Below are 27,975 nucleotides of genomic sequence, written 5' to 3' on the forward strand. Positions count from 1 at the left end.
CCGAATTCATAGCGGTGAGCATTTCACAATCTGTCCATAGATGAAATTATTATGTGGTACACCTGAAGTTAATACAACGTCCCAGGTCCACTGATGTCTCAATACAACCAGGGGCGGGGGTGGGGGGAGAAGACGGGCACAACAACCAGCAGGAGGCGCCCTCACTGAGAAGTCTTACTTGGTCACCGAATTCTAGGCGGCTCTGCAGGAAGCGTGGGTGCGGGACACACAGCACAGCGGTAGCTGTTCAGGTCACACAGTGAAACGTACGAGCACGTGACACCGGCCGGCTGCTCGCCTCTCAGAGGAGTCTGGCCCGAGTGCCGCACGGAGGGGGAGTGAGCCTACCTTGTCCGGGTCCATGGTGGTGATGACCCACACACAGTGGGCGTTGTCTTCGTACTGGACCGGGTAGTTGGGGGAGGTGATGACGCCGCTGGGCCCGCGCAGGTTGGAGCCGCAGGTCCGAGCTGCAAACAAACAGAGAGAAGACACCGTGTTCTACATATTCTGTCTGCACCGCGGCCAAGTCCAAACGTGGTCGTGAGACCCAACGGTGCTGAACGCGGATCCTGACCCACAGCGTCCCATGACCTCGGAGTGGCTGAGCATTCGGGGCCCTGGGTTGTACCTGCAACGTCAGACTGAGAGTCTGTCTCCCACCCACGGAAGGAACTGACCAGTGACAGCACTGTGGGCGATGTCACATCGACTAGTCCCCTGCAAACCCCATCCCGACTCAGACCCTTGTGAGCACATTTGGTGGCACTTGGACGCTTACGATCAAGGAAAAGCAGCAGTGCCGTCCGTGAGCCACGGGTTCCAGAGTCAAACGTCTCAACAATCCACACGCGTGTGACCCTGGATAAGCACAGCCATCCACCACACACGTGTGACCTGGATAAGTGCAGCCATCCACCACACGCGTGTGACCTGGATAAGTGCAGCCATCCACCCAGCTCTGTCCCTTCCACCTACGTGAGACGCTCACAGGGAGGGAGCCGGAGTCGTGACTCTCTGAAGGGAGAAAGGAAAGACCTTCAAATGGAAAGACTGATGGGCCTGACCTGTGGTGGCGCAGTGGATAAAGCGTCAACCTGGAAATGCTGAGGTCGCCGGTTCGAAACCCTGGGCTTGCCTGGTCAAGGCACTTACGGGAGTTGATGCTTCCTGCTCCTCCCCTTCCCTTCTCTCTCTGTCTCTCATCTCTCTCTCTCTCTCTCTCTCTCTCTCTGTCTCTCCCTCTCCTCTCTAAAAAAATAAATACATAAAAATGGAAAGACCGACGAGTGGACCCAGGGTAGTCTCTGATCCAGTCTGGGGCTGAAAAACGCTTTGACAGGCCCGCTCCTGAAGGAGGTGCTTTTCTTCCAGATCAGTTAGGCAGTGTTTGGATGTCACCTGACAGCCAGAATCCGCAGCTGCAACATGAATACTCCGAATGTGGTTTGTGAAGAGAAGAAACACACTTCCCAGCACGACCAGCGTGGGGGACGCTGGGATTCGTTCTCCTAGGTAGCGTGGCAGGCAGACCGATGGCACTGTCACCCATGCAGGGTTCATCCCATCGGACCCTTCCTTCCTTCTCTGTGGGCTGAGAGCCCCCTGCTGGTCACGTGTTGTCCTGGGTCCTGGGAGATCCAGGTCCATAGCCAAGTTGAACAGGGTTCTCTCAGCTCTGAGGGTCAACGTGTGGGGGAGGGGTCTACAGAAACCGCTACGAAACGTCCCCAGGAAAGTGCATTTCTCCTTTCCACGATACATTGACACAAAACTGATATAGAGTATGCCTGTTCCTCCTGATACTTCTTTATTCATTGTAGTTATTAATTTACAGGTATCTTTTTTAGAAAATGAGTTCTGAACTCCGTGACCTTGGAAACAGCCCCTGTGTGTCTTCAGCACCCAGCCAATGTCTGCAGCTGCTGACATGAGGAAATGTGAGGGCGCGTCAGACACCTTTTCAGGTGCTGGGTCCCCACACGCTGTGAAAGCAAGTTGCTAAAACTGACCCATCTACTATATACATTGATTAACTAAAACATGTCAAATCAAGTTTTAAAAATATGGGGTATTTACTTTCCAAACAAACATTTCTTAAATAAAGATAGGGTCAGGGGTGATCTGATTTTCAACACTCAGTAGGTGTAGGATCGCTCAAAAGGTCACTTCACGGACCCGCATGCAGATGTGGACACCTCCCACACGCCCACATCTCACTCTCCACTGGCTCTGTTTCTAGAGACGGGTTCTCAGAGAGGATCGTGGACTTCCCATGTAAGATGTTCCTGAAGCACTCGAACAGGAACGGGATTACTTAGAAATCTCAGTCAGAAGTGTTCGTCCGTGCAAATTGTGTCAAAGCACCTTCAAATCAAGTAGTCACACCTTGTTATGTTTCAGACCGAATGGCAACCTCATGTAGCCTGGGTTAAAAATATCTTTGTTAACTTCATTTTGAACTGATATTATCCAAGTGCCATTCTAAGTTCTATTTAGAACTTTGAAAGAAGAAAAAGAGGCCTGAAGAACTTGTGCTGTTGGGAACTAATGAGTCCGTCCCACTGACAGCCTGTGCCCCTGAAGCCACCAGCCAGCCGCCACTCTGCTGGGAAGTGCGCAGATCGGACCCCACCCCCCAGGGCCAGCGTCCCAGCTGTCGGCTTTGAAGCTTGACCTCTAGCTTGCCTTAGTAAGACCGGTTCCCAGCTCCCCCGGAGCCCTCCCCCGCTGCTGGGGGGCCCAGGGTTCTGCGAGGTGCCCGTGAGGAGCAGGTTCACAGGAGACCAGCCCGTGCCCACAGTCTGTGCCCACAGAGCGCTGGGTCTCACATCGAGCCGGGATGCACTCGGTCCCTTCTCAGATACTTCTCTCGCCTCAAGTCATCAAAGTAACTCTTCAAAGAATGTCTTTCTTTCTTTTTTTTCTTCAAAACCCATCTCTACCTTTACACTACGCTTTTCTAATAAATTTTAAAATGTTAGGGACACTTGAATGAGGCCATCGATACAATGGGCGGATGAAATGTGTGAAGATGCTCAGGGAAGGCGGGTTTCTCTGCCTTGCTCGCTGCTCGGACCTCCACAATCCGGCCAGTGCGGGCACTGGACAGTCCCCTGTGTACGTGCTTGTGTGTGAACCTGTGTCACGTCTTTAAATGCTACAATATAACTGTATTTTCTTTCAACCTCCATCTTAGAAACTGCTGGAGACGTTAGCCAGGACTTCACCCAGTCTGTGCCCTTCTCACCCGTCCCGACCTGCTCGTCGCCCGTCCCGTCCTGCCCGTCGCCCGTCCCGACCTGCCCGTCGCCCGTCCCGACCTGCCCGTCGCCCGTCCCGTCCTGCCCGTCGCCCGTCCCGACCTGCCCGTCGCCCGTCCCGTCCTGCCCGTCGCCCGTCCCGACCTGCCCGTCGCCCGTCCCGTCCTGCCCGTCGCCCGTCCCGTCCTGCCCGTCGCCCGTCCCGACCTGCCCGTCGCCCGTCCCGACCTGCCCGTCGCCCGTCCCGTCCTGCCCGTCGCCCGTCCCGACCTGCCCGTCGCCCGTCCCGTCCTGCCCGTCGCCCGTCCCGACCTGCCCGTCGCCCGTCCCGTCCTGCCCGTCGCCCGTCCCGTCCTGCTCGTCGCCCGTCCCGACCTGCTCGTCGCCCGTCCCGTCCTGCCCGTCGCCCGTCCTGACCTGGTCATTGCCCGTCCTGTCCTGGTCACCTGCTTCTCCATCATGTCCCCAGCACGGCCCCCAGATGATGCAATAGGTGTGACCTTCTTGTATCGAGGCCTTCCCACGATCCACAGATGATTCTCAGAGCCGCCATGGACAGCTGCTCCAAGTTCAATCACGGCTGTGCCATTCTTACAGAATAACCACGCACCGTGAGTCACCACGGTTCCTGGGAGCTGCTCTCCAGGTCCACGTGGGGTGTGAGTCCAGAGCGCACGCCCTCCTGGGCGTCGTCTGCCGTCACCCTGTTCCCCGGGGTTTTCTTTCTAAACATGGCCCTCGGTCGGGAGGGTCACAGCGAACGTCCATTCTCTGGCTCCTCACCATGGTCCCCTCCCCCAGCTCTGAGTCCCCGAAGGTTATTTTTACCACATCCACTCTATGTCCAGTCCCTCAAACTGTCAGTGTTGGGGAAGAAGGAGAGCGTGAGGAGAACCCGGAGCAGCCTGGGGGGAGGGGAGATGAGCCGAGACCCAGAGTCCCGCCAACACGCGTGCAGTGAGCGTGTGCGGTCCAGAGCCACGGAGGGGAGATGAGCCAAGACCAAGAGTCCCGCCAACACGCGTGCAGTGAGCGTGTGCAGTCCAGAGCCGCGGAGGGGAGATGAGCCGAGACCCAGAGTCCCACCAACACGCATGCAGTGAGCGTGTGCGGTCCAGAGCCGCGGAGGGGAGATGAACCGAGACCCAGAGTCCCGCCAACACGCGTGCAGTGAGTGTGTGCGGTCCAGAACTGGCGGGGGTGGGGTTCCTGCCCCTGCAATCACATTCTCTGATGGGTGGAGGAGAAGCCGGTCTGTACGGCAGGAGGAAAGCGGGGGTGCCGAGAGAGTGAGGGTGACATCTTAGACCAGGGGTCCCCAAACTGTTTACACGGGGCCAGTTCACTGTCCCTCAGACCATTAGAGGGCTGGACTATAAAAAAAACTATGAACAAATCCCTATGCACACTGCACATATCTTATTTTAAAGTAAAAAAACAAAACAAAACGGAAACAAATACAATATTTAAAATAAAGAACAAGTAAATTTAAATCAACAAACTGACCAGTATTTCAATGGGAACTATGGGTCTGCTTTTGGCTAATGAGATGGTCAATGTGCTCCTCTCACTAACCACCAATGAACGAGGTGCCCCTTCCAGAAGTGTGGCGGGGGCAGGATAAATGGCCTCAGGGGGCCGCATGCGGCCCACGGCCGTGGTTTGGGGACCCCTGCCTTAGACCCTTCTCAAGAAGGAGAGTGGTTGGAACGGGTGTACCCACAAACCCCCTCGGTGTGGTGTTGCCCCGCTTCTGTGCTAAGCTGACACATGAGCACAGGTCCTGGAGTCACAGGACACGGTGGGGAGACCTGACCAGGATGTCAGGCACCTGAAGCTTTGCACCTGCCACGCCAGGACGCTCCCCATTCCCTGCCCCCGCCGAGGATGGGACGGGCAGCTGCTCCAACGTCTGCTGCAAACCGCCCCAGGAATGACTGAGCCATCTCCCAGTGTCCCTGGAGATGGGGGCTTCCTCCCCAAAGTGACCTCTGTGCCAATCACGGGTTCCACTGCTCAGCAATTTCCCAGTGTCCCTGGAGATGGGAGCTTCCTCCCCAAAGTGACCTCTGTGCCAATCACGGGTTCCCCTGGTCAGCACAGTATGTGACTGGCCCAATCTTCAACTCCAGTGCACCAGTACCGATCCAGTTCTTCTGGGAAGGTCTAAATATAGTCCCATAATGAAAGTACAACAGTGCATGTTCATATATGTTATGCTCAACTACAGGGCGTCTCCCTTTTGGAAATTCACTAATACAACGTCACGTCTACTTAAGTGCTTAAAAATGCTTAATAAATGGTCTTTGGTAATGACTGTGACCCGATGTTCAGCTAATATTACTCATATGACAAGTTGCACAATTTGTATGCTTAAGTTTTACTTGTATCTTCTGTGTTTTAAAATAACACGAGAATTCACAAAGATAACTGGAAACAGTAACTCAAAAGGAAACGTGTAAAAGGGGAAAGGAAACTGATTTTGGTGCGCACAGATGCCATTTCTCTGTCTAATCGATAAATAGATAATTATCAAGTAGAAAGCATATCTGTTTCACTTCATTAATCTTATGGAATATGAAGTAATAATTTGTCTATTCATGTAAATTCATTTCCAGGAATCTTTACTGTTTTCACAGAACCACTTAAATACATTATATCCTAATTGACTAAATTTAAATTAATAGGACCTCAGGGCGCACATCTCAAGCTTTCAGAGTAAATTCCTCATTATGTCGCGTCATCTACTTCGCGGCTGTTCCGAGGAAACAGCATTTCTAGCCACCACGGATGGGATGTCCCTGTCCCTACCGTCCACCCAGGTGGAGAAGGGATGGCAGGGGCACCTTGCTCTCCTTAGTCACACCTGAGTCCCCGGGCAGGCTCACGCAGTGGCCAGTAGGTGTCTAATCTTAAGTGATCACGTTGTAGGGTTCTCAGTTTCTCCAGTCGCTGCACTAATGTGGCTGCTGCCAGGACTGAAGGGACCCACACGAGCCCAGGGTTGGCATGCTGCCCGGTGCACCTAGGCACATGCGTGCAGAGTGGACGCCAAGACGCGAAAGGCTTCTTGTGAGCTGAGCACGGTCATCCCGGGGGGACGCAGCAGAGACAGGACGAGGCTGCGTCCCTGGCCTTCACCTGGCAACTGACACACATTCCCGGGAGCACCTGGTGTCAGAGGAGGCAGCGGGGAGTGTGGAGAGGGTCTGGACAGGGCTTGCCATGGGAGACGGCGGGCGGAGGATTTCAGATGAGACAGAAACCGATGAAAACGGTCGGAGGGGGCCCCGGGGATAGCTGGGGGCATGTGCTCCGGGCCAGAGGAAATACAGTCCTAGGGACGTGATCAGCACCAAGTTAAAGCCCTAATTTCGAGTCATTGTGTGTGGGCAGGATTTGAGAGGAGTGTAAAAGAAAGGCTTTATGATTTCCAAACACTTAATAAAAATAAAGAGAAAAACATGCTTTTCTCTTGAGTGACATCAAGTAAGATGTCAGAAGCAACAACTTGTCTTTTTTCATCCCCGAATTCACTGGAATTAAGTTAAAAGGGTTTATATTTCATTAAATCTGAGACTGCAGCTTCATGACAAAGTATTCTGTACAGAAAGCATTTTCTTAAATCTGACTTTAGACGTTTCGTTTGGTAGAATAAGGAGTCATGGTTCAGGTGCAGGTGGTCTTTCCCTGCTTAGGTGAAAGGTCGTTTCAGCGTGGGCAGAAACATGGGCAGAAAGAGTCAGCTATACGAGTGTTGGTCAATGACGAGGTAATAAGCAAACAGTAATTCTTAGGTTAGTCTAATCTGGACTCCCAAGGTCATGATAACTTTATTCTGTGACTTGTGGGAGCTCTGACTAGCTTCCACGTAACCAAAGATCACATTTTGCAAATAACACTTCCTTTTTCTATGTGCCCTTCAACTTAGTGAGCAATGAAAAATATTAATTCTGCACATCAAAGTGTATTACCATTAAAGGAGGTTTTATACATAAATCTCTCCTAAATATGAATGGAATGAAATGCCGGCTGGTTACTTTACTTAAGGAAAAAAAAACAACAACAACTATATCCTCTTCGTTTTTGTTTTCTTATTTTAAAAACCTACTGCCATCCCTGGCTGGTTGGCTCAGTGGTAGAGCGTTGGCCCAGCATGTGGAAGTACCGGGTTCAATTCCTGGTCAGGACATACAATAGAAGTGCCCATCTGCTTCTCCACCCCTCCCCTTCTCCTTCCTCTCTGTCTCTCTCTTCCCCTCCTGCAGCCAAGGCTCCATTGGAGCAAAGTTGGCCCAGTCACTGAGGATGGCTCCATGGCCTCTGCCTCAGGTGCTAGAATGGCTCTGGTTGCAACAGAGCAACACCCCAGATGGACAGAGCATCACCCCCTGGTGGGCATGCAAGTTGGATCCCGGTCAGGTGCATGCGGGAGTCTGTCTGTCTGCTGCCCCACTTCTAACTAAAATAAAATTAAAAAAGAAAACCCTACTTCCAGTTAAAGATACTTAACCAGCTTTAAACAGCTCACAACACTTCATCCTGTGAAAATCTTCACAGCCGTCTTCCTACCCCTGAGGAGGCACAATTTCAAACCAACTCGCTTGTATAATGACGGAGCAGTGACACCCATGCATCTGCTTGGTCACAGGGAGAAAAGGTAATGTCCCCTGCCCCATCCTCAAAGCCAATTAGCTAATGTAAGCATTGGCCGCCCACACCAGTGTCCACACGAGATAGATCCCTCTGACTCACCACCATTTATCAGAGTTTCCTGTCAGATACTCCTTCTGGAGCAAAGGCAGGCTAATTACTTCAGAGTTAGGGACCCTTCATGAAGACGGGGGAGGGGGGAGCCCCAGCCTGGAGCCCCAGCCCTGCCTTAACTCACTGATCTGCAGTCTCCTAACATGACCGAAGTCTGGGCAAGCGGCACTTCATTGCGTTGACAGATGGTTGAATTGAGACGATGCGGCTGCGATGATCAATATGAGGGCTTTTTTTAAAGGCTCAGAATGAGTCAGGAAAACCCAAGCCCTAATGCTTTCTTTAGGTCCCTGTGTTCCGGGGAGAGCACAGGGTGGGTGTGAACTTGGAAGCTGTGCTTGGTCTAAGGGGCCGACTGGGAGCTCAGTGAACATGCCTACAGTCCGCACGGGGTAGCCTCTGACCCCACTGAGTTCCATAATACCTATTTCCCCTGACATTCCAGAGAGTTAAAGCTACGCTTTGTTTTTATAGAAATAGTTAAAAAGCTTCTTTTTAAATGTATTTCAGCTGTTGTCTAATTAATGGATCAGTCATTAAAGCCAGTAGGGACGCTATTTAAAGGAGTCATGATGGCAGACTCAGGGTTCCTAAATATTGCCACGCAGCACAGCTCAGGCATTTTAACTGAGGAGAGGAGGTTTGGCAGAGAGAGCCGCTGGCCCGGAGGCAGGGCGTGACGTCCTGAGGTCACTTCCTCCGTCCACACGGACAAGGGTGTTGGCGGCTTCCCCAGGTCAGGTAGCAGGGAGGCCAGGAGGGTGGGCCGAACTGAACAGGTGAGTGCCCGAGGTGACCACTGGGCACCGGACAGGCAGCTGGTCTGAGCCGAGGCTGGATCTGAGTGTCAAGTGCCCACTGGATTCAACACATAGTGTAAGAGAGAAAGGGACTGAGACACATCTTGTGATGGTGACACTGACTAGAGGCCACAACGACAGTACTTGGGGAATGTTCGGGTTAAATAAAGTGTTGTTATAATTAACTTGACCCTTTTCTTTTCTAATCTGGCTGCTAGGTATTTCTGGCGGAGAGCTCCGTTCCGGGTCAGCCCCTGGGTACACGCGTGCATTTCGCCATTGCTCCGTGTGAGGAGCTGAGCAGGTCACGTCACACAGCAACGACTTGGTGTCACATAAAACCTTTCCCTTCCAGACCGAGAGGGAGGGACAGTCTGGCTGGCTGGGAGGGAGGGCCGCCCGCCTGAGGGAGGCCGTGTGCGTGGGAGGTGAGCACAGGGGGGGTGAGCACGGGAGAGACAGGACGGAGTGTGGAGGTGGACGGAGGACAGGCCTCTTACTTCATCTCCTCCTGTGCTGGGGAGCCTTTCCTGGTTCAGAAAGGGGGCATTTTGTACATATAGCTCCACTTTAAAAAAATGTATGTGTTGATTTTAGAGAGAGAGAGGGAAAGGGAAACATCAATTTATCATTCCACTGATTCCTGCATTCATTGGTCGATTCCTGATTGTGTCCTGACCGGGGACTGAACCTAGAACCTTGACGTGGTGGGACGAGACCCTAACCACCTGAGCTACCTGGACAGGGCTTGTTTCCACTATTTTTTCCCCAATCATATGGTTTATAACTAAAATTCTGCACTGATATAAAAATGCTCAGGGCCTAACCAGGTGGTGGTGCAGTAGATAGAGCATCAGACTGGGATGCGGAGGACCCAGGTTTAAGACCCCGAGGTCGCCAGCTTGAGCGCAGGCTCATCTGGTTTGAGCTAAGCTCACCAGCTTGGACCCAAGGTATCTGGCTGGAGCAAGGGGTTACTCAGTCTGCTGAAGGCCCACAGTCAAGGCACTTATGAGAGAGCAATCAATGAACAACTAAGGAGCCACAACGAAAAACTGTTGATTGATGCTTCTCATCTCTCTCCGTTCCTGTCTGTCTGTCCCTATCTATCCCTCTCTCTGACTCTCTCTCTTTCTCTCTCTGTAAAAAATAAAAGTGCTCAGGGACACGAGTGAGGGCAGCCAATGGCCTCAGCTCCCCGCTCCCTCTGCTCATAAAAGGGCACAGATGGCACAGGAAGCAACACTGTGACGTTCACTCAGTGGTTGGTTCCATCCCTGTGACAGCATGTGCCCTCAGGGAGGGCCACCTCCCCACTCTCCTGCTCTTCACAGACACAGGACTCGTGCTGCCGAGGGGCCCCCACAGCACACACGTCCCCTCAGGGAGGGAGGGCCACCTCCCCCACTCTCCTGCTCTTCACAGACACACGACTCGTGCTGCCGAGGGGCCCCCACAGCACACACGTCCCCTCAGGGAGGGCCACCTCCCCCACTCTCCTGCTCTTCACAGACACACGACTCGTGCTGCTGAGGGGCCCCCACAGCGGACACGTCCCCTCAGGGAGGGCCACCTCCCCCACTCTCCTGCTCTTCACAGACACACGACTCGTGCTGCCGAGGGGCCCCCACAGCACACACGTCCCCTCAGGGAGGGCCACCTCCCCCACTCTCCTGCTCTTCACAGACACACGACTCGTGCTGCCGAGGGGCCCCCACAGCGGACACGTCCCCTCAGGGAGGGCCACCTCCCCCACTCTCCTGCTCTTCACAGACACACGACTCGTGCTGCCGAGGGGCCCCCACAGCGGACACGTTTCTGAGTCTCACTGAAAGCTGAGCGCTGTCTGACAGGACTCTGTCCGGGGTACTGAGCAAACCTGCAGGGGAGGTTTCCTGGAGACGCCCCCTAAGGTGCAGCCGTGGGGTCCGCCCGGCTTCTTCCACCCTCTCCGCCCTCTTCCCGGGAGGAGACACTGCCTCGGGCCACGAGGTGAGGGCCAGACCACGGGGACCCAAGGCTGAGCCTCCAGGACACTTCCGTCCCCACGCAGAGCTCCCACCCTGGCCGGTGCCGCCTGCCTTCCACCCACCTCATCGGTGAGAAAGCCATTTCCATTGCGCTTAAGAGCCCCTTGGGTGTGGACTCTCTGTCACCTCATTTTTATCCGGAATTCTTAACAGTTTATCTCAAATCCTTCTATTAAGAGGAATTCAGGACTTTTGCTTGAATTTCTTCTGCCTCATGTGTTACTACCCCAAGTGTACTAAAATATATGTTTCTTCAAAACATTAAAATACTGTTTGTTGGCCTGACCTGTGGTGGCGCAGTGGATAAAGCATTGACCTGGCACGCCAAGGTGGCCGGTTCTAAACCCTGGGCTTGCCTGGTCAAGGCACCTATGGGAGCTGATGCTTCCTGCTCCTCCCCCCTTCTCTCTCTCTCTCTCTCTCTCCTCTCTAAAATGAATAAATAAAATCTTTAAAGAATAAAACACGGTGTGTCCGGCTTCCCCAGACACTCAGCTCTGGCGAAGGCATGTTTCCTGGTGAATACTTTCTTCTCTGACAAAGTCCCTCGGGAGTCATCCCCAGCTACTAGCGCTTATGACTTCGGAAAGTTGGAAGTCTTCCGTTGAACAAGAACTGAAGGCTCAGTCCATGGAAATGCAGGAGTCTCCAAGGAACGCCCACTAGGAGGGGACAGGCGAGCATGCGTGTGCCGACACTCTGCTCTGGGATACGAAAGGCAGAGGGGGTGGTCAGAGGGGTCAGGGGACTTGCACAGGTGCTGCACTGAGCACCCACACAGCCACAGTCTCGTGGGGGAGCCTGCCTCTTCTAAAAACACCACCAGGTGGGTCAGGTTGGAAGGAGAGGGCCTCTCGAGAGCAGGACGTGGGGAGACGTCTCCTGTAGTGACCACCAAGAGCAGGACTTGGGGGCTGGGTGGGGCCGGAGGGAACTGTGCCCCTTCACCAGGACAGAGTGCTGTCCGCTCAGACAGAAGCACCTGAGCATGGACTCCGGCTGCAGCGTGGGGCCGGGACTCTGAGTCAGCACGCGTTCCCGGGTAAGACGACACGCAGGGCTTGAGAGGGAGAAGTTAGGGATTCATAAGTCAGATAAGAATCAAATAACTCCCCTGTACACATCTATCCTTTCTGCTGCTCTAACAATTTAAAACAGGTGTGTATTTGCTAGCTGTGTCTAGTCTGGCCTTTTAAAATAGTGACATATGTTTCTGGTATAAAAGAGCAAGAGAAGCATTAAAGAATAAAAGCGTATTATTCTCCTTCGGGGACATGGGACGCCTGTGACTCAGTCCTCGTTTATAATGCAGGGCATGGTATATTCCTGGCCCCTGGGTGGGAACATCAAGTTGACTGCGGTTCCTTTGAAAACCTAATAATGCCGCATTTTAGTAGGACACAGTTGACAAGGCGGGCTGGCGGCAGAGGAACCACCGGGCACAGGCACACTCGTCTTCCTGAGGGGACTGGCGCTTCTCTGTGCAGACCTCCGCGTCCTCGGATGCGCCGCCCGCAGCCCGACCCCCCGCAGCTCTGCCACGGGGCTCTGGGAGAGGCCACGCAGCTGCTGTGTGCGAAACGACACGTCAAAAGCCAGAAGTGGTTCCGGGTCAGGGGTCCGATGCGGGAGACTCCGCGACCCCGTATTCTCACCTTAGACAGAGCCAGCAATGTGTTGTGCAAGATTCAACGGACGCTGTTTTTTGTGGGGTTTTTTTTTTTAGTCCATTCATTTTTTTCAAAAGGACTGTTGGGAAAGATAAGATGTCTCATATATGAACCTTGCCTTTCTATTCCTTGATCCACTTAGTGCTACTGTTTTTCTTATCTCAGTATGGTGCGCAGAGATGTGCTGTAGAACTGGGCACTGGAAACCTGGATAATTGTTAACCAGCGTCACCCTAATAAAGTCAATAAAATAAAACCTACCAATGTGCACCAAGTAGCTTACGGCCAACATGCAAAACAAACACAAAATCTTAGTGTCTCTGGATTTCACTGGTGTTTCCCTGTTAAACCTGCCAGTTTCCTGCTCTGGATTTCACTGGTGTTTCCCTGTTAAACCTGCCACGGTTTCCTGCTCTGGATTTCACTGGTGTTTCCCTGTTAAACCTGCCACGGTGTCCTGCTCTGGATTTCACTGGTGTTTCCCTGTTAAACCTGCCACGGTGTCCTGCTCTGGATTTCACTGGTGTTTCCCTGTTCAACCTGCCACGGTTCCCTGCTCTGGATTTCATTGGTGTTTCCCTGTTAAACCTGCCACGGTTTCCTGCTCTGGATTTCATTGGTGTTTCCCTGTTAAACCTGCCACGGTTTCCTGCTCTGGATTTCACTGGTGTTTCCCTGTTAAACCTGCCAGTTTCCTGCTATGGATTTCACTGGTGTTTCCCCGTTAAACCTGCCAGTTTCCTGCTCTGGATTTCACTGGTGTTTCCCTGTTAAACCTGCCAGTATCCTGCTCTGGATTTCATTGGTGTTTCCCTGTTAAACCTGCCACAGTTTCCTGCTCTGGATTTCACTGGTGTTTCCCTGTTAAACCTGTCACGGTTTCCTGCTCTGGATTTCACTGGTGTTTCCCTGTTAAACCTGCCACGGTTTCCTGCTCTGGATTTCACTGGTGTTTCCCTGTTAAACCTGCCAGTTTCCTGCTCTGGATTTCACTGGGGTTTCCCTGTTAAACCTGCCACGGTTTCCTGCTCTGGATTTCATTGATGTTTCCCTGTTAAACCTGCCACGGTTTCCTGCTCTGGATTTCACTGGTGTTTCCCTGTTAAACCTGCCAGTTTCCTGCTATGGATTTCACTGGTGTTTCCCCGTTAAACCTGCCAGTTTCCTGCTCTGGATTTCACTGGTGTTTCCCTGTTAAACCTGCCAGTTTCCTGCTCTGGATTTCATTGGTGTTTCCCTGTTAAACCTGCCACAGTTTCCTGCTCTGGATTTCACTGGTGTTTCCCTGTTAAACCTGTCACGGTTTCCTGCTCTGGATTTCACTGGTGTTTCCCTGTTAAACCTGCCACGGTTTCCTGCTCTGGATTTCACTGGTGTTTCCCTGTTAAACCTGCCAGTTTCCTGCTCTGGATTTCACTGGGGTTTCCCTGTTAAACCTGCCACGGTTTCCTGCTCTGGATTTCACTTGATGTTTCCCTGTTAAACCTGCCACGGTTTCCTGCTCTGGATTTCACTGGTGTTTCCCTGTTAAACCTGCCACGGTTTCCTGCTCTGGATTTCACTGGTGTTTCCCTGTTAAACCTGCACAGTTTCCTGCTCTGGATTTCACTGGTGTTTCCCTGTTAAACCTGCCACGGTTTCCTGCTCTGGATTTCACTGGTGTTTCCCTGTTAAACCTGCCATGGTTTCCTGTTCTGGATTTCACTGGTGTTTCCCTGTTAAACCTGCCATGGTTTCCTGCTCTGGATTTCACTGGTGTTTCCCTGTTAAACCTGCTACAGTTTCCTGCTCTGGATTTCACTGGTGTTTCCCTGTTAAACCTGCTACAGTTTCCTGCTCTGGATTTCATTGGTGTTTCCCTGTTAAACCTGCCACGGTTTCCTGCTCTGGATTTCACTGGTGTTTCCCTGTTAAACCTGCCACGGTTTCCTGCTCTGGATTTCACTGGTGTTTCCCCGTTAAACCTGCCAGTTTCCTGCTCTGGATTTCACTGGTGTTTCCCCGTTAAACCTGCCAGTTTCCTGCTCTGGATTTCACTGGTGTTTCCCTGTTAAACCTGCACAGTTTCCTGCTCTGGATTTCACTGGTGTTTCCCTGTTCAACCTGCACAGTTTCCTGCTCTGGATTTCACTGGGGTTTCCCTGTTAAACCTGCCACGGTTTCCTGCTCTGGATTTCATTGATGTTTCCCTGTTAAACCTGCCACGGTTTCCTGCTCTGGATTTCACTGGTGTTTCCCTGTTAAACCTGCCAGTTTCCTGCTATGGATTTCACTGGTGTTTCCCCGTTAAACCTGCCAGTTTCCTGCTCTGGATTTCACTGGTGTTTCCCTGTTAAACCTGCCAGTTTCCTGCTCTGGATTTCATTGGTGTTTCCCTGTTAAACCTGCCACAGTTTCCTGCTCTGGATTTCACTGGTGTTTCCCTGTTAAACCTGTCACGGTTTCCTGCTCTGGATTTCACTGGTGTTTCCCTGTTAAACCTGCCACGGTTTCCTGCTCTGGATTTCACTGGTGTTTCCCTGTTAAACCTGCCAGTTTCCTGCTCTGGATTTCACTGGGGTTTCCCTGTTAAACCTGCCACGGTTTCCTGCTCTGGATTTCATTGATGTTTCCCTGTTAAACCTGCCACGGTTTCCTGCTCTGGATTTCACTGGTGTTTCCCTGTTAAACCTGCCACGGTTTCCTGCTCTGGATTTCACTGGTGTTTCCCTGTTAAACCTGCACAGTTTCCTGCTCTGGATTTCACTGGTGTTTCCCTGTTAAACCTGCCACGGTTTCCTGCTCTGGATTTCACTGGTGTTTCCCTGTTAAACCTGCCATGGTTTCCTGTTCTGGATTTCACTGGTGTTTCCCGGTTAAACCTGCCATGGTTTCCTGCTCTGGATTTCACTGGTGTTTCCCTGTTAAACCTGCTACAGTTTCCTGCTCTGGATTTCACTGGTGTTTCCCTGTTAAACCTGCTACAGTTTCCTGCTCTGGATTTCATTGGTGTTTCCCTGTTAAACCTGCCACGGTTTCCTGCTCTGGATTTCACTGGTGTTTCCCTGTTCAACCTGCCACGGTTTCCTGCTCTGGATTTCACTGGTGTTTCCCCGTTAAACCTGCCAGTTTCCTGCTCTGGATTTCACTGGTGTTTCCCCGTTAAACCTGCCAGTTTCCTGCTCTGGATTTCACTGGTGTTTCCCTGTTAAACCTGCACAGTTTCCTGCTCTGGATTTCACTGGTGTTTCCCTGTTCAACCTGCCACGGTTTCCTGCTCTGGATTTCACTGGTGTTTCCCTGTTAAACCTGCCACGGTTTCCTGCTCTGGATTTCATTGATGTTTCCCTGTTAAACCTGCCACGGTTTCCTGCTCTGGATTTCACTGGTGTTTCCCTGTTAAACCTGCCACAGTTTCCTGCTCTGGATTTCACTGGTGTTTCCCTGTTAAACCTGCCACGGTTTCCTGCACTGGATTTCATTGATGTTTCCCTGTTAAACCTGCTACAGTTTCCTGCTCTGGATTTCACTGGTGTTTCCCTGTTAAACCTGCTACAGTTTCCTGCTCTGGATTTCATTGGTGTTTCCCTGTTCAACCTGCCACGGTTTCCTGCTCTGGATTTCACTGGTGTTTCCCTGTTCAACCTGCACAGTTTCCTGCTCTGGATTTCACTGGTGTTTCCCTGTTAAACCTGCACAGTTTCCTGCTCTGCATTTCATTGGTGTTTCCCTGTTAAACCTGCCACGGTTTCCTGCTCTGGATTTCACTGGTGTTTCCCTGTTAAACCTGCCACGGTTTCCTGCTCTGGATTTCACTGGTGTTTCCCTGTTCAACCTGCCACGGTTTCCTGCTCTGGATTTCACTGGTGTTTCCCTGTTAAACCTGCCAGTTTCCTGCTCTGGATTTCACTGGTGTTTCCCCGTTAAACCTGCCAGTTTCCTGCTCTGGATTTCACTGGTGTTTCCCTGTTAAACCTGCTACAGTTTCCTGCTCTGGATTTCATTGGTGTTTCCCTGTTCAACCTGCCACGGTTTCCTGCTCTGGATTTCACTGGTGTTTCCCTGTTAAACCTGCACAGTTTCCTGCTCTGGATTTCATTGGTGTTTCCCTGTTAAACCTGCCACGGTTTCCTGCTCTGGATTTCACTGGTGTTTCCCTGTTCAACCTGCCACGGTTTCCTGCTCTGGATTTCACTGGTGTTTCCCTGTTAAACCTGCCAGTTTCCTGCTCTGGATTTCACTGGTGTTTCCCCGTTAAACCTGCCAGTTTCCTGCTCTGGATTTCACTGGTGTTTCCCTGTTAAACCTGCACAGTTTCCTGCTCTGGATTTCATTGGTGTTTCCCTGTTAAACCTGCCACGGTTTCCTGCTCTGGATTTCACTGGTGTTTCCCTGTTAAACCTGCCACGGTTTCCTGCTCAGGATTTCACTGGTGTTTCCCTGTTCAACCTGCCACGGTTTCCTGCTCTGGATTTCACTGGTGTTTCCCTGTTCAACCTGCACAGTTTCCTGCTCTGGATTTCACTGGTGTTTCCCTGTTAAACCTGCACAGTTTCCTGCTCTGGATTTCATTGGTGTTTCCCTGTTAAACCTGCCACGGTTTCCTGCTCTGGATTTCACTGGTGTTTCCCTGTTAAACCTGCCACGGTTTCCTGCTCTGGATTTCACTGGTGTTTCCCTGTTAAACCTGCCAGTTTCCTGCTCTGGATTTCACTGGTGTTTCCCCGTTAAACCTGCCAGTTTCCTGCTCTGGATTTCACTGGTGTTTCCCTGTTAAACCTGCCACGGTTTCCTGCTCTGGATTTCACTGGTGTTTCCCTGTTAAACCTGCCACGGTTTCCTGCTCTGGATTTCACTGGTGTTTCCCTGTTAAACCTGCACAGTTTCCTGCTGTGGATTTCACTGGTGTTTCCCTGTTAAACCTGCTACAGTTTCCTGCTCTGGATTTCACTGGTGTTTCCCCGTTAAACCTGCCACGGTTTCCTGCTCTGGATTTCACTGGTGTTTCCCTGTTAAACCTGCACAGTTTCCTGCTCTGGATTTCACTGGTGTTTCCCTGTTAAACCTGCCACGGTTTCCTGCTCTGGATTTCACTGGTGTTTCCCTGTTAAACCTGCTACAGTTTCCTGCTCTGGATTTCATTGGTGTTTCCCTGTTCAACCTGCCACGGTTTCCTGCTCTGGATTTCACTGGTGTTTCCCTGTTCAACCTGCCACGGTTTCCTGCTCTGGATTTCATTGGTGTTTCCCTGTTCAACCTGCCACGGTTTCCTGCTCTGGATTTCACTGGTGTTTCCCTGTTAAACCTGCACAGTTTCCTGCTCTGGATTTCACTGGTGTTTCCCTGTTCAACCTGCCACGGTTTCCTGCTCTGGATTTCACTGGTGTTTCCCTGTTCAACCTGCCACGGTTTCCTGCTCTGGATTTCATTGGTGTTTCCCTGTTCAACCTGCCACGGTTTCCTGCTCTGGATTTCACTGGTGTTTCCCTGTTAAACCTGCACAGTTTCCTGCTATGGATTTCACTGGTGTTTCCCTGTTCAACCTGCCACGGTTTCCTGCTCTGGATTTCACTGGTGTTTCCCTGTTAAACCTGCTACAGTTTCCTGCTATGGATTTCATTGGTGTTTCCCTGTTCAACCTGCCACGGTTTCCTGCTCTGGATTTCACTGGTGTTTCCCTGTTAAACCTGCACAGTTTCCTGCTCTGGATTTCACTGGTGTTTCCCTGTTAAACCTGCCACAGTTTCCTGCTCTGGATTTCACTGGTGTTTCCCTGTTAAACCTGCCACGGTTTCCTGCTCTGGATTTCACTGGTGTTTCCCTGTTAAACCTGCTACAGTTTCCTGCTCTGGATTTCAATGGTGTTTCCCTGTTCAACCTGCCACGGTTTCCTGCTCTGGATTTCACTGGTGTTTCCCTGTTCAACCTGCACAGTTTCCTGCTCTGGATTTCACTGGTGTTTCCCTGTTAAACCTGCCACGGTTTCCTGCTCTGGATTTCATTGGTGTTTCCCTGTTAAACCTGCCACGGTTTCCTGCTCTGGATTTCACTGGTGTTTCCCTGTTAAACCTGCCACGGTTTCCTGCTCTGGATTTCACTGGTGTTTCCCTGTTAAACCTGCTACAGTTTCCTGCTCTGGATTTCATTGGTGTTTCCCTGTTCAACCTGCCACGGTTTCCTGCTCTGGATTTCACTGGTGTTTCCCTGTTAAACCTGCACAGTTTCCTGCTCTGGATTTCATTGGTGTTTCCCTGTTCAACCTGCCACGGTTTCCTGCTCTGGATTTCACTGGTGTTTCCCTGTTAAACCTGCACAGTTTCCTGCTCTGGATTTCACTGGTGTTTCCCTGTTAAACCTGCTACAGTTTCCTGCTCTGGATTTCATTGGTGTTTCCCTGTTCAACCTGCCACGGTTTCCTGCTCTGGATTTCACTGGTGTTTCCCTGTTAAACCTGCACAGTTTCCTGCTCTGGATTTCACTGGTGTTTCCCTGTTAAACCTGCCACGGTTTCCTGCTCTGGATTTCACTGGTGTTTCCCTGTTAAACCTGCCACGGTTTCCTGCTCTGGATTTCACTGGTGTTTCCCTGTTAAACCTGCCACGGTTTCCTGCTCTGGATTTCATTGATGTTTCCCTGTTAAACCTGCCACGGTTTCCTGCTCTGGATTTCACTGGTGTTTCCCTGTTCAACCTGCCACGGTTTCCTGCTCTGGATTTCACTGGTGTTTCCCTGTTCAACCTGCCACGGTTTCCTGCTCTGGATTTCATTGGTGTTTCCCTGTTCAACCTGCCACGGTTTCCTGCTCTGGATTTCACTGGTGTTTCCCTGTTAAACCTGCACAGTTTCCTGCTCTGGATTTCACTGGTGTTTCCCTGTTCAACCTGCCACGGTTTCCTGCTCTGGATTTCACTGGTGTTTCCCTGTTAAACCTGCCACGGTTTCCTGCTCTGGATTTCATTGATGTTTCCCTGTTAAACCTGCTACAGTTTCCTGCTCTGGATTTCACTGGTGTTTCCCTGTTAAACCTGCTACAGTTTCCTGCTCTGGATTTCATTGGTGTTTCCCTGTTCAACCTGCCACGGTTTCCTGCTGGATTTCACTGGTGTTTCCCTGTTCAACCTGCACAGTTTCCTGCTCTGGATTTCACTGGTGTTTCCCTGTTAAACCTGCACAGTTTCCTGCTCTGGATTTCATTGGTGTTTCCCTGTTCAACCTGCCACGGTTTCCTGCTCTGGATTTCACTGGTGTTTCCCTGTTAAACCTGCCACGGTTTCCTGCTCTGGATTTCATTGATGTTTCCCTGTTAAACCTGCTACAGTTTCCTGCTCTGGATTTCACTGGTGTTTCCCTGTTAAACCTGCTACAGTTTCCTGCTCTGGATTTCATTGGTGTTTCCCTGTTCAACCTGCCACGGTTTCCTGCTCTGGATTTCACTGGTGTTTCCCTGTTAAACCTGCACAGTTTCCTGCTCTGGATTTCACTGGTGTTTCCCTGTTAAACCTGCACAGTTTCCTGCTCTGGATTTCATTGGTGTTTCCCTGTTAAACCTGCCACGGTTTCCTGCTCTGGATTTCACTGGTGTTTCCCTGTTAAACCTGCCACGGTTTCCTGCTCTGGATTTCACTGGTGTTTCCCTGTTAAACCTGCCAGTTTCCTGCTCTGGATTTCACTGGTGTTTCCCCGTTAAACCTGCCAGTTTCCTGCTCTGGATTTCACTGGTGTTTCCCTGTTAAACCTGCTACAGTTTCCTGCTCTGGATTTCATTGGTGTTTCCCTGTTCAACCTGCCACGGTTTCCTGCTCTGGATTTCACTGGTGTTTCCCTGTTAAACCTGCTACAGTTTCCTGCTCTGGATTTCATTGGTGTTTCCCTGTTCAACCTGCCACGGTTTCCTGCTCTGGATTTCACTGGTGTTTCCCTGTTAAACCTGCACAGTTTCCTGCTCTGGATTTCACTGGTGTTTCCCTGTTAAACCTGCTACAGTTTCCTGCTCTGGATTTCATTGGTGTTTCCCTGTTCAACCTGCCACGGTTTCCTGCTCTGGATTTCACTGGTGTTTCCCTGTTAAACCTGCACAGTTTCCTGCTCTGGATTTCACTGGTGTTTCCCTGTTAAACCTGCCACGGTTTCCTGCTCTGGATTTCACTGGTGTTTCCCTGTTAAACCTGCCACGGTTTCCTGCTCTGGATTTCACTGGTGTTTCCCTGTTAAACCTGCCACGGTTGCCTGCTCTGGATTTCATTGGTGTTTCCCTGTTCAACCTGCCACGGTTTCCTGCTCTGGATTTCACTGGTGTTTCCCTGTTCAACCTGCCACGGTTTCCTGCTCTGGATTTCACTGGTGTTTCCCTGTTAAACCTGTCACGGTTTCCTGCTCTGGATTTCACTGGTGTTTCCCTGTTAAACCTGCCACGGTTTCCTGCTCTGGATTTCACTGGTGTTTCCCTGTTAAACCTGCCAGTTTCCTGCTCTGGATTTCACTGGTGTTTCCCTGTTAAACCTGCCACGGTTTCCTGCTCTGGATTTCATTGATGTTTCCCTGTTAAACCTGCCACGGTTTCCTGCTCTGGATTTCACTGGTGTTTCCCTGTTAAACCTGCCACGGTTTCCTGCTCTGGATTTCACTGGTGTTTCCCTGTTAAACCTGTCACGGTTTCCTGCTCTGGATTTCATTGATGTTTCCCTGTTAAACCTGCTACAGTTTCCTGCTCTGGATTTCACTGGTGTTTCCCTGTTAAACCTGCCGCAGTTTCCTGCTGGCCCGCCGCGGCTGCCACCACTCTGGTGGGACTCCACACAGGCTCCACTGCAGGACAACTACGTCCTCTCACCTTTTTGAAGACCATGATCTGACATTTTGTTCCACTGTGTCAGAGATTGATTAGTTTCCGATAATTAATGAAATATGAGCTTGGGGTCGTGCTGATTGCTAAGCCTTTGTCACTGATCCCAACCCAAAAAATTAACTTCCCTGCCACTGAAGGTGACAGTTCTTACACTCACAGGGGTCTGGTTATGTACTCTTTTCAAATATTTGCAAACTGTATCTTTATTATATGCAGCTTAAGTGTCTGTTTGTCGCCGATAGCTTATTGGTTGCTTGCGTAACTGTACTAGCCAATGGGGTGAAGTTGCCACGGGTGAACGCAAATTGAATGGGTCAGGGGGAAGGTGAACATTTGTTTGCATTGGCAATCATCTGTTTTACATAAAAACTACGTCTTAACGTAATTTCTTTTAAGAATGCCTCCTAGAAAATACAGCACTGAAGAGGAGAGAAAAGGAGCTAAAGCTGCACAAAAGCGGCTTTCTCGACAAAAAGAAACCACTGAGCAGAGAAAGACAAGGCTTGCTTCAGTCGCAGAGCAAATGCGTCTTTCTCGGCAAAATGAGACTGATGAGCATAGAGAAACAAGGCTTGCCTCAGATGCAAGACAAAAAAGCCTGTCTCGACAAAATGAGTCCCTTGAACAAAGGCAGGAGAGAAATGCAAAAAAACGACAGAGTAATGCTGACCGATATGCAAAAAGGATTAAAACAGTTTCAAACGGAGAAATTTTAATTTTTGAGCATTCCTCTGGTGACATGAATATTAAATGTGAACACTGTCAGTCCTTAAACTTCAAGTTAGAAACTAATCAATTTGACTGTGGCAAGAAAGGATTTTCTCAATGTTGCAAGTATGGAAACATTGTAACAAATGATGGAAAGATCTACACAAGAAATGTGTACAAAGAGATCTTTGACATGTGAATTAACATTTTATTATTTAAATCACCTTTATTTATTGAGCTAGTGTTGCCTCTTAAGAAATGCACCGCCAGTGGTTTCCTTCATTGCACTCTACTTTAAGCAATTAAGCAAGTAGAAGGGGGAAACACCATGAGGCACTAAGCAAAGGGGCGTCCTCGCCACCTGCCCTGGGTAATTCAGTTTGAATTAGCAGACACCTTTGCACAAATCATTTTAATTACAACTTATAATATCTAGAACAGTGGTCATTTCGTATGACCGCTGGGCTTTCTAGTATATTAATAGACATGTAGACCAAAATAAATAAATAACTAAATAAAAGATGGGGCCACGAGCTACACCCGACAAGCTCAGGGAAAGTCTGCAGAGTGGCCTTGCAACTCAGAGACCCGAAGTGAACACACAGGATGGTGTGACCTAACGTGTCTAACTAAAGCAGGTCATGGTGGGCAGTCACGTCCTTGGGAGATGTTCTCTCTCTACGAAGGTCAACGCTGGCTTTCACTCAAGCCTGACTGCCGTCTTCTGCATCCACGATAATGCACCTGATAACACGCCTTTGGAATGTGAGGGTCGTCCTCCTCGTCCATGAGGCCGGACACCCCACCAGAGCAGGAGCCGAGAGACCCCTCGTTGTCACTGTGATGTGAACCATTCACTGCCGACGGCCTATGTGTCACACTGTGACGTTTTACCCAGTCCCAGAGACCTCCCCACCTGCTTTCTAACTACGGCCTATGTGTTACATTGTGATGTTTTACCCAGTCCCAGAGACCTCCCCACCTGCTTTCTAACGAGGGCCTATGTGTTACATAGTGACGTTTTACCCAGTCCCAGAGACCTCCCCACCTGCTTTCTAACGAGGGCCTATGTGTTACATTGTGACGTTTTACCCAGTCCCAGAGACCTCCCCACCTGCTTTCTAACGGCCTATGTGTTACATTGTGATGTTTTACCCAGTCCCAGAGACCTCCCCACCTGCTTTCTAACGAGGGCCTATGTGTTACATTGTGACGTTTTACCCAGTCCCAGAGACCTCCCCACCTGCTTTCTAACGAGGGCCTATGTGTTACACTGTGACGTTTTACCCAGTCCCAGAGACCTCCCCACCTGCTTTCTAACGGCCTATGTGTTACATTGTGACGTTTTACCCAGTCCCAGAGACCTCCCCACCTGCTTTCTAACGGCCTATGTGTTACATAGTGACGTTTTACCCAGTCCCAGCGACTTCCCCCCCTGCTTTCTGCCACCCCCAATCTACCGCCAGTCAATCTCATGTGACCCCCTGATGTCTCCCATTTGACTGACGTATAAAATAAGTGGTGAAAACTGCCGTTTTCAGGAGCACTTTCTCCATCCCTTGAGACTTTGCTTCCCAGCAATTTTCAACAATTTGGCTCAAATAAACTCATACAAAGTTCTTACGGGTTTGGAAATTTTTTTACACTGACGATAGACCGATGGAGGCCCAGGCATAGAGTGCCTATTTGTGAGTGTGAACGACTCCATTCTTTCCTCTACTGTCTGGATTTTAAAAACCCAAATGTCCTCGAAAGCGTTTGCCTCCTAAAGCATTTTCAAGGAAATATTCTTTTCTTTTACCCACATCGCTCTGAAAGCACACCCCCTTTGCCCAGGTCTGCTGTCTCCACACGCTGCCTCGTGTGTCAGCCTCGCTGTGCGGTGAGAAAACACGGGGACCCCAAGGAGGAGCCCCCCCCCCGGCGGCGACCCCAGGGCTCCGTCCTCACCTCGGCAGATGGGCCGGTGGTCGCTCCAGGCCGCCAGCGTCTCCGTGACCCTCTGGCAGGTGATGCTCTTGGATCCCTGCAGCACGTAATTGTCCTCACAGGAGAACTGCACGTTGGCACCAACCCTAAGCAGTGACAAAACAGAAAAAAATAAAACAACCCCAGTTACTCACGGAAGACTTCTTACAAAGCATCCTCACAGAGCTCGCTGCCGCTGGGTTGTGCCGTCAGGCAGGTCAAACCACAGGCAGGTCAGCAGGGTGGTTCACAGACGATGCCCCGTGGTGCAGCGCAGGGGACAGGCACAGACCCGGGTCCCGGCTCTGCTCTGGCAGCCTGCTGGCTGAGTACGTCTGCTAGCCTTCACGCAGGCTCTATGCAAGACGGAAACCACAGAGGGGGCCCGTGCGTTGTGGAGGAAGAGAGAAGACAGGGGTTGACCTGCATCCTGAGGAAGAAACGAAGTTGGGACAGAGACCTTTCCTGTGAACAATTACATTACAGACACCAGGAAAAAAAGTCCAGTTTATGAAAAAGTCTCCGTATCAGAAAGATAGAGCTGCAACACGCTGCCTCTTGGAAGTACGTAAAACAGACCACTTCCTACGTCAGCGAGCGGAATGGTGGTTGCCGGGCTGGGCGGGGGAAGGGAGAGGAGGGCTTATCTGTGAACAGGCACAGAGTTTCAGACGAGAAGGTTCTAGAGAGCAGGTGCCTGCTCTCCACAACAACGCACACTCAACAATTTACAAGGAGCTGAATCGCATGGTAAGTGTTCTCTTAACAGAAGAGGACTTTTCTCAGGAAAGAGTCTACATTATGATTAGAAACATTAATTACACCAGAAGAAGGCCAGTGGCGTCCTCTGCAGAAATACACCTTACAGGAAAGCACATTTACTGTGGGGAAAAAAATCCCATCCATCCTCGAGCCAGATGACCACAGCTCTGTCTGCACCTGGAACCCGGAGGCTCCAGGTCACACGCGTAACACGTCTGTTGTCGCAGAAGAGGGCCGAGCAGCTGCACCAGCAGGGGTGAGGGCGTCCCCAGGACCGAGCACACCCAAGGTGAGGTGAGGGCGTCCCCCAGGGCCGAGCACGCCCAAGGTGAGGTGAGGGCGTCCCCCAGGGCCGAGCAGCTGCACCAGCAGGGGTGAGGGCGTCCCCCAGGGCTGAGCACACCCAAGGTGAGGTGAGGGCGTCCCCCAGGGCCGAGCAGCTGCACCAGCAGGGGTGAGGGCGTCCCCCAGGGCTGAGCACGCCCAAGGTGAGGTGAGGGCGTCCTCCAGGACCAAGCAAGCCCAAGGTGAGGTGAGGGCGTCCCCCAGGACCGAGCACGCCCAAGGTGAGGTGAGGGCGTCCCCTAGGGCCAAGCAGCTGCACCAGCAGGGGTGAGGGCGTCCCCCAGGGCTGAACACGCCCAAGGTGAGGTGAGGGCGTCCCCCAGGACCAAGCACACCCAAGGTGAGGTGAGGGCGTCCCCCAGGACCGAGCACGCCCAAGGTGAGGTGAGGGCGTCCCCCAGGGCCGAGCACGCCCAAGGTGAGGTGAGGGCGTCCCCCAGGACCAAGCATACCCAAGGTGAGGTGAGGGCGTCCCCCAGGACCGAGCATGCCCAAGGTGAGGTGAGGGCGTCCCCCAGGGCTGAGCATGCCCAAGGTGAGGTGAGGGCGTCCCCCAGGGCTGAGGACGCCCAAGGTGAGGTGAGGGCGTCCCCCAGGGCTGAGCACGCCCAAGGTGAGGTGAGGGCGTCCTCCAGGGCCGAGCAGCTGCACCAGCAGGGGTGAGGGCGTCCCCCAGGGCTGAGGACGCCCAAGGTGAGGTGAGGGCGTCCCCCAGGGCTGAGGACGCCCAAGGTGAGGTGAGGGCGTCCCCCAGGGCTGAGCACGCCCAAGGTGAGGTGAGGGCGTCCCCCAGGGCTGAGCACGCCCAAGGTGAGGTGAGGGCGTCCTCCAGGACCAAGCAAGCCCAAGGTGAGGTGAGGGCGTCCCCCAGGACCGAGCACGCCCAAGGTGAGGTGAGGGCGTCCCCTAGGGCCGAGCAGCTGCACCAGCAGGGGTGAGGGCGTCCCCCAGGGCTGAACACGCCCAAGGTGAGGTGAGGGCGTCCCCCAGGACCAAGCACACCCAAGGTGAGGTGAGGGCGTCCCCCAGGACCGAGCACGCCCAAGGTGAGGTGAGGGCGTCCCCCAGGGCCGAGCACGCCCAAGGTGAGGTGAGGGCGTCCCCCAGGACCGAGCATACCCAAGGTGAGGTGAGGGCGTCCCCCAGGACCGAGCATGCCCAAGGTGAGGTGAGGGCGTCCCCCAGGGCTGAGCATGCCCAAGGTGAGGTGAGGGCGTCCCCCAGGGCTGAGGACGCCCAAGGTGAGGTGAGGGCATCCCCCAGGGCTGAGCACGCCCAAGGTGAGGTGAGGGCGTCCCCCACGGCCGAGCACGCCCAAGGTGAGGTGAGGGCGTCCCCCAGGGCTGAGCACGCCCAAGGTGAGGTGAGGGCGTCCTCCAGGGCCGAGCAGCTGCACCAGCAGGGGTGAGGGCGTCCCCCAGGGCTGAGGACGCCCAAGGTGAGGTGAGGGCGTCCCCCAGGGCTGAGGACGCCCAAGGTGAGGTGAGGGCGTCCCCCAGGGCTGAACACGCCCAAGGTGAGGTGAGGGCATCCCCCAGGGCCGAGCAGCTGCACCAGCAGGGGTGAGGGCGTCCCCCAGGGCCGAGCAGCTGCACCAGCAGGGGTGAGGGCGTCCCCCAGGGCCGAGCACACCCAAGCCTGGCTCTCAAGCCCGTGTCCGTGGGCAGGTGAGTGGAGTTACCTCACTGTCGGACACGTCTGTGGCTACAGGAGCAAGCTCTGGTGTGTGTCTGCCAAGTACCTGACCCACCCTGAGGTGCTCTACCCCTTTGGGGGGCGGGGGGCGGAGTTGCCACACAGGCATAGAGTTAACCCAAGATCAAATACGAGGGAGTCTGAACACACGCTTTCCTCTCCTGCTCAGTGAAAGAAAACCTCTCCTTCAATGTCAGAAGGATACTGCCGAGACAGGTCACGCAGCGCTTCCGCACTCCCCTGGAACACCCTCTCTGGACGTGGTGGCAGACTTCTGTAAGGTCCTCAGATCAGGGTGAAAACAATTTGAAAGGCCCAGGCTGAACCAAGTTACCTTGCTCCCTTCCCTAAAACTGAAGAGACACACTTCTGCGGCCTGTGAAGAGACTGCTATGGAGAACGTCTCTCTCCAGATGTCCCTGGAAGGCCGTTTCACCAGGCCCCCGGGACGGTCAGAATCAGGCCCCCGGGACGGTCAGAATCAGGCCCCCGGGACGGTCAGAACCAGGCCCCCGGGACATTCGGAATCAGGCCCCCGGGACATTCTGAATCAGGCCCCCGGGACATTCTGAATCAGGCCCCCGGGACGGTCAGAATCAGGCCCCCGGGACCGTCAGAACCAGGCCCCCGGGGCGGTCAGAACCAGGCCCCCGGGACAGTCAGAACCCCACAGCCACCAGCCTGAGAAGCCCGCACACGGCTTTGTTGTCAGAGTGTGGAAGAGTCCAGTCCAGAGGGCACACTGTGTCACCGTTGGTCACGTCTTTACTTAGGACAACCCTGGTTTTCAGACGCCTCCTTTCATACTCCCACTCATGGGCTCTCACTTAACCCCCGGGAGCCATTAAATAGCTGACATTAATGTATATACGTTTGAAGCAACTGTTATAGTTCTGAGTTCTCTCTCCTAGGCCCCGATCTTCAGTTCTCTCTCTGTATACCTAAACTTCAACTTCCATATTTTCACCATTCTTTCAATGTCTATGTTTTTTAGCATCTACTGTGTGACATGCTCTATCCCAGGCACCAGAGATGCAGACATTAATAGGACCAAGTCCCAGACCATGGCAACAACAATCTATGGAAGGGAGGAATAAAATATTCAGTAAACAAGTCAAACAAGAAGAAAATTCAAGAGGGTCC

The 27,975-nt window shown here is 52.2% G+C and overlaps 1 protein-coding gene across 1 annotated transcript in view; it reads right to left on the reverse strand.

The window, feature by feature from the left end:
* The window catches only part of CSMD1 (CUB and Sushi multiple domains 1), a 1,658,614-nt gene that overhangs the window by 463,148 nt on the left and 1,167,491 nt on the right, over positions 1-27,975 (reverse strand). Inside the window, exons 9-10 of the mRNA XM_066237815.1 lie at positions 24,013-24,137; positions 349-470 (exon numbers count right to left, since the gene is read on the reverse strand). Coding sequence (XP_066093912.1) covers positions 349-470; positions 24,013-24,137 — 247 coding nt within the window. The remainder of the gene's footprint in view (positions 1-348; positions 471-24,012; positions 24,138-27,975) is intronic.

This window comes from Saccopteryx bilineata, chromosome 6, assembly GCF_036850765.1.
Source record: "Saccopteryx bilineata isolate mSacBil1 chromosome 6, mSacBil1_pri_phased_curated, whole genome shotgun sequence".
NCBI classification, from domain to species: Eukaryota; Metazoa; Chordata; class Mammalia; order Chiroptera; family Emballonuridae; genus Saccopteryx; species Saccopteryx bilineata.